This window comes from Pollachius pollachius, assembly GCF_949987615.1.
Source record: "Pollachius pollachius genome assembly, chromosome: 2".
NCBI classification, from domain to species: domain Eukaryota; kingdom Metazoa; phylum Chordata; class Actinopteri; order Gadiformes; family Gadidae; genus Pollachius; species Pollachius pollachius.
This window is the reverse complement of record NC_136935.1, coordinates 7,883,580-7,891,079: the sequence shown is the minus strand read 5'-3', so window position 1 is coordinate 7,891,079 and position 7,500 is coordinate 7,883,580. Positions and strand designations below refer to the sequence as shown.

Genomic DNA, 7,500 nt, shown 5'->3' with positions numbered 1-7,500 from the left:
ACCTAAAACAAACTACCTGTAACCTGGAATAAACTACATAGAACCTGGAGCAAACTACCTAAAACCTGTAACATACTACCTAAAACCTAGAGCAAACTATCTAGATTTGCAGTCACGTCGGAGTACTCCTTCACGGGGACGTAGAGCTTCTATAGGTAGTAGTACTAGGTAGTATTAGTAGTAGTACTAGGTAGCGGTAGTAGTAGTAGTACTAGGTACTAGGTAGTACTCACATCAGGGTACTCCTTGACGGGTACGTAGAGCTTCTATAGGTAGTAGTATTAGTAGTAGTACTAGGTACTAGCAGTACTCACATCGGGGTACTCCTTGGCGGGGACGTAGAGCTTCTATAGGTAGTATTAGTAGTAGCACTAGGTAGTAGTACTCACATCAGGGTACTCCTTGACGGGGACGTAGAGCTTCTATAGGTAGTAGTATTAGTAGTAGTACTAGGTACTAGCAGTACTCACATCGGGGTACTCCTTGGCGGGGACGTAGAGCTTCTATAGGTAGTATTAGTAGTAGCACTAGGTAGCAGTACTCACATCAGGGTACTCCTTGACGGGGACGTAGAGCTTCTATAGGTAGTATTAGTAGTAGCACTAGGTAGTAGTACTCACATCAGGGTACTCCTTGACGGGGACGTAGAGCTTCTATAGGTAGTATTAGTAGTAGCACTAGGTAGCAGTACTCACATCAGGGTACTCCTTGACGGGGACGTAGAGCTTCTATAGGTAGTATTAGTAGTAGCACTAGGTAGTAGTACTCACATCAGGGTACTCCTTGACGGGGACGTAGAGCTTCTCCTGCAGCTGCACCGTGGGGCCGCTGGCGTCCGGAAGCTCGCTGAGGCGCCGCTCGCTGCCGTTCAGCGTGTCGTTGTACATGTCCTTCCTCACCCGGCTGATCTCTGCAACACACACGGTATATATATTATATAGACATGATATATACATTATATACATTATGTACATGTCCTTCCTCGACCGGCTGATCTCTGCAACACACACGGTATATATATTATATAGACATGATATATACATTATATACATTATGTACATGTCCTTCCTCGACCGGCTGATCTCTGCAACACACACGGTATATATATTATATAGACATGATATATACATTATATACATTATGTACATGTCCTTCCTCGACCGGCTGATCTCTGCAACACACACGGTATATATATTATATAGACATGATATATACATTATATACATTATGTACATGTCCTTCCTCGACCGGCTGATCTCTGCAACACACACGGCATATATATTATACACATTATAAATACAATGATTATACACATATACATTATAAATAACATATATATCATTATATAATATTTATACATTATATACATCATACATACTGTACATTGTAAATACATTATATGATGTATACTCATGATATATACATTATATATACATTATATCATATATATATTAGATATATTATAATATATATCTTCTATTCTATACATTTTTTTCTCACGCAAATGATCTCTATAACACATACACACATATTATATAATATATATATTTTACATTTTATACTACAAAAAACACATACGTGGTGTGACACACAAACACACACACACACACAAACACACACACACACGCACACACACACACACAGTGAATGAAAAGTGTCATGCTGGCTGGTAAATGCCAGCAGCAATAATTCCTCATCACCAAAAACATCCCATAATACTCATCAGGGGGCGGGCTTCCCAGCATGCAGTGCGGGGGAAAGAGAGAGTATCTGGGTTAATATTTAATGTTATATATAACAACTCAAGTTACAGATTAAAACACAAAACATTATTTATACTTTGGAAGAGCCCCAAAATATATATATACATGTTTACTCATATATTTACACACAGTATACATATATATATGTATATATATACACAACAAAAACATTCACACACATACACATGTGTATGTGTGTGTACATGTGTGTACCTGCACACATAACTTCCTCACAAGAACACATTTTTGATTCTGCATGTTCTCTATAACTGTAACCTCCCTCTTCTCCTCCTCTCTCTCCTCCTCTCATCTCATTCCTCTCTCCTCCTAATCTCTCTCCTCCTCTCTCCTCATCTCCTTCTCCCTCGCCCCTCCTCTCGATCTCTCTCTATTCCTCTCCAGAGCCTTCTAAGTCTTTCCACACACACACAAGCAGGCAGGCACACACACACACACACACACACACACACACACACACACACACACACACACACACACACACACACACACACACAAGAACACACACACCACACACACACACAGAAGCACGACGCACGCACGCACGCACGCACGCACGCACGCACGCATGCACACACACACACACACACACACAGGATGGCAGGAGGAGACGCGACGACCCCTTGGTTTTATTTCTGCAAGTGATTTGCGGGGAGCAGAGTGCATGCTGGGAGTTTTAATGAAGCACTCTGGGTGATATTGGAGCAGCAGGTGGCAGCTTACAGCAGATGGACGGGAATGGAGAACCAGTCCCACTAACTGAGAAGCCTACCCACCAGTCCCACTAACTGAGAAGCCTACCCACCAGCCCCACTAACTGGGAAGCCTACCCACCACATCTCACATCTACCTAGCTCACCTCTGACTGGTCCAGTCTCACATCTATCTAGCTCACCTCTGACCTTTACAGTCTCAAATCCACCTAGCTCACCTCTGACCTTTACAGTCTCACATCTATCTAGCTCAATTCCGACTGGTCCAGTCTCACATCCAACTAGCTCACCTCTGTCCTTTACAGTCTCACATCTAGCTAGCTCCCCTTTGACTCTTCCACTTATTCAGGATCAGTTTCCAACTGGAAGCCATCGTTACTGTGCCAATGCGATGATTACATTAAACCCTCAAACAACCACCAGCAGGAGGAACGGCCAAACGGAAGAGCTGCAGTCTGCAGAAACTATCACCAAACCCTCACCCTATCACCAAACCCTCACCCTATCACCACACCCTCACCCTATCACCAAACCCTCACCCTATCACCAAACCCTCACCCTATCACCAAACCCTCACCCTATCACCACACCCTCACCCTATCACCACACCCTCACCCTATCACCAAACCCTCACCCTATCAACAAACCCTCACCCTATCACCAAACCCTCACCCTATCACCACACCCTATCACCAAACCCTCACCCTATCACCACACCCTCACCCTATCAACAAACCCTCACCCTATCACCAAACCCTCACCCTATCACCACACCCTCACTCTATCAACAAACCCTCACCCTATCACCACACCCTCACTCTATCAACAAACCCTCACCCTATCAGCAAACACTCACCCTATCACAAAACCCTCACCCTATCACCACACCCTATCACCACACCCTCACCCTATCACCAAACACTCACCCTATCACCAAACCCTCACCCTATCACCACACCCTCACTCTATCAACAAACCCTCACCCTATCACCACACCCTCACTCTATCAACAAACCCTCACCCTATCAGCAAACACTCACCCTATCACAAAACCCTCACCCTATCACCACACCCTATCACCACACCCTCACCCTATCACCAAACACTCACCCTATCACCAAACACTCACCCTATCACCAAACCCTACCCCTATCACCAAACCCTCACCCTATCACCACACCCTCACCCTATCACCAAACCCTCATCCTATCACCACACCCTCACCCTATCACCACAACCTCACCCTATCACCACACCCTCACCCTATCACCACACCCTCACCCTATCACCAAACCCTCACCCTATCACCACACCCTCACCCTATCAACAAACCCTCACCCTATCACCAAACCCTCACCCTATCACCACACCCTATCACCAAACCCTCACCCTATCACCACACCCTCACCCTATCAACAAACCCTCATCCTATCACCAAACCCTCACCCTATCACCACACCCTCACTCTATCAACACACCCTCACCCTATCACCACACCCTCACTCTATCAACAAACCCTCACCCTATCAGCAAACACTCACCCTATCACCAAACCCTCACCCTATCACCACACCCTATCACCACACCCTCACCCTATCACCAAACACTCACCCTATCACCAAACACTCACCCTATCACCAAACCCTCACCCTATCACCAAACCCTCACCCTATCACCACACCCTCACCCTATCACCAAACCCTCATCCTATCACCACACCCTCACCCTATCACCACAACCTCACCCTATCACCAAACCCTCACCCTATCACCAAACACTCACCCTATCACCACACCCTCACCCTATCACCACACCCTCACCCTATCACCAAACCCTCACCCTATCACCACACCCTCACCCTATCACCACACCTACACCCTATCACCACACCCTCACCCTTTCACCAAACCCTCACCCTATCACCAAACCCTATCACCAAACCCTCACCCTATCACCACAACTTTTCACCAAACCCTCACCCTATCACTAAACCCTCACCCTATCACCACACCCTCACCCTATCACCACACCCACACCCTATCACCACACCCTCACCCTTTCACCAAACCCTCACCCTATCACCAAACCCTATCACCAAACCCTCACCCTATCACCACAACTTTTCACCAAACCCTCACCCTATCACCACACCTAAGAGCCCTGAGCTTCAAACTGAGAGCCTGATGTTGGGATTAGATACAATGTCTGGATTTCACTGCAAACAACAGACTGTGTTTACAGCCAGCGGGCTGACCTATGTGTACGAATGCATCCCCTAATCTAGTTAAACCTTATAGAACTATTCCAGCTGTAGGTCACTTTACGCAATCAGATAATGCGTCACATAAAAATTGAATTAGATTACATGTAACCCTCTCTCAGCCAATCAAAGCACAGTTTCTGAGATTCTGTCCAATCATCAATGGAGTATCAGCAACCAATAAGAGTAAATAACTGCACAGGGTCGATTGCTTAGTGAGGAGAAGATATGAGGAGAGGAGGAGAGGAGAGGAGTAGAGTTGAGGAGAAGAGATGAGGAGACGAGACGAGGAGAGGAGAGGAAAGGAGATCTGAGGAGAGATGATGAGAGATGAGGAGAGGGGAGACGAGAGAGTGAGGGCTGAAGAGGAGAGGTAGTTTTCTCCTCGGTTCACCGAGCTGTTCAATACGACGACTGAACCTCCCTCTCTGCAGAACACACTTCTCCCCTCTCCTCCTCCTCCTCCCTTCACCCTCTCCTCCTCTCTCCCTTTTCCTACCCTCTCCTCTTCCTCCCTCTCCCTTCCTCCACTCCTCTCTCTCCTCCAGTTCCCCTCCTCCTCCCCCCCCTCCCTCTCCCCCACCTCTATTTGAGTGTATTAATTCATTAGAGCCATTAGGCGATGAGCAGCATGACTTAGTGTAATGAAGAAGTCTGGAAGACCACTCACTGCAGAGAGAGAGAGGGGGGGGGGTGGGAGGGGGAGTGAGAGAAGGAGTGAGAGAGGGGGAGAGAGAAAGAGAGAAAAGGGGAGAGGGGGAGTGAGAGAGAGAAAAGGGGAGAGGGAGAGAGGGGGAGTAAGAGAGAGAGAAAAGGGGAGAGCGTTAAGGGAGGGAGAGAGAGAGAGAGAGAGAGAGAGAAAGAGAGGGGACAGAAGGAGAGAGGGAGAGAGAGAGAGAGGGTGAGAAAGATAGAGAGGTGGAGAGGGGGAGAGAGAGAGGGGGGAGAGAGAGGTGGGGGAAAGGGGGGAGAGAGAGCCAAAGAGGGAGAGAGAGAGAGAGACAGAGAGACAGAGAGAGAGAGAGAGAGAGAGAGAGAGAGGAAGAGAGAAAGACAGAGAAGGGGGGAGTGAGGGGGACAGAGAGGGAGAGAGAACCTGTGCCACCCAGTTCTTGTTTAGTGTGTTCTTAGCATGTTTTTAGCGTGTGTGTGTCTGTTGCTTTTAGGATGAAGTTTCAGAGCCTGCTGAGTCCCAAAACAAGCTGGGAGGAACACACCCCATCAGCACAGAGTGTGTGTGTGTGTGTGTGTGTGTGTGTGTGTGTGTGTGTGTGTGTGTCTCAGGAGATGTTTGGTTTTCTTGTCTCTCCCACACAGCTGTCTCCCCCCTCCTCTCCCCTCCCTCCCCCCCTCCCCCTGATGCTCTGCGGGACCTCCATCAGCTCCAGATGTGTCCTCCGCCAGCGAGCGTGCACGTGTGTGTGGGATCAGGGTGTAACGGGGCAGGTCGCGGGGTCACAGGGGGTTCAGGGGTGGCGTGCTACGCGGGGGTCAGGACACCAGCGGAAGAATTAGTAAGAAATGTCAGAAAGAAAACACACTCTGTCCGCTAGTGATCCACATGTGTGGCAAACACACACACACACACACACACACACACACACACGCACACACACACATACACACACACATCAACACATACATACATACACACACACACACAGATCGAGACACACACACGCACACACACACACACACACACACACATACACACACACATCAACACATACATACATACACACACACACACAGATCGAGACACACACACGCACACACACACACACACACACACATACACATCAACACGTACATTCTTACACACACACAGATCGAGACACACACACACACATACACACATACATCAACACATACATACACACACATACACAAATATACACACATACATACACGCACACACACACACACACACACACACATCGACACACACACACACACGCTCACACACACACACATTGAGACATTGACACACACAAACAGACAAACATACATCGACACATACACACACAAACACACACACCCACACACACAGACACCCACAGTCATTGGAAAACACAGCTGTGATGATGGGATAGGAGAAAGGGATAGCGAGGAGAGGAGAGGGAGAAGGAGAGAGGAGAGGAGAGAGGAGAAGAGAGGAGAGGGAGGAGAAGAGGAGAGAAGGAGTGGAGAGAGGAGGAGAGGGGAGAGGAGAGGAGAGAGAGAGGAGGAGGGGAGAGGGGAGACGACAGGAGGAGAGGAGAGAGAGGAGGAGAGGAGAGAGAGGGGAGAGGATGACAGAGGAGAGGAGCTTTGAGGTCCGATGGTGAACACAGAGGAGACAGGAACCTCCGCTGCGAGCAGAGGAAGCTCACTGGTCGGGTCTGGAGGCGTCAGAGCGGAGACACAGGAAGCCAGGACGGAGAGCAGCTTCCGCCCAGACGACACTTCCTCTAAACCACAGGACTCCGAGTCGGACCGGGACCCCCAGGAAGGAGGTCCTGGGCCCGGCCGCTATCAACACGTGAGGGGTCTTGCCCGCTGCCACACAGAACCAACAGGCCCCCCCACACCAACACACACGCACTTCTGCAGTGGAGAGTTTCACTCTGAGCGTTGGCGTCCGATTGGTGCATGGTGAAGAGGAAGGCCGTAGGTCTCATAGGTCCACCGCTTCCGTATAAACGATAACCTTTCGGTCTGGGTTCTGAACCCACGGTGGGTCTCCAACCCACATCACCACGCCAGC

General features: G+C 48.7%; 1 protein-coding gene across 1 annotated transcript in view; it reads right to left on the bottom strand.

Annotated features, from left to right (window-relative positions):
- Positions 1-7,500, bottom strand: part of qkib (QKI, KH domain containing, RNA binding b) — a gene marked incomplete at both ends in the record, with an annotated part of 23,482 nt that overhangs the window by 15,534 nt on the left and 448 nt on the right. Inside the window, one exon of the mRNA XM_079729053.1 lies at positions 771-910. Coding sequence (XP_079585179.1) covers positions 771-910 — 140 coding nt within the window. The remainder of the gene's footprint in view (positions 1-770; positions 911-7,500) is intronic.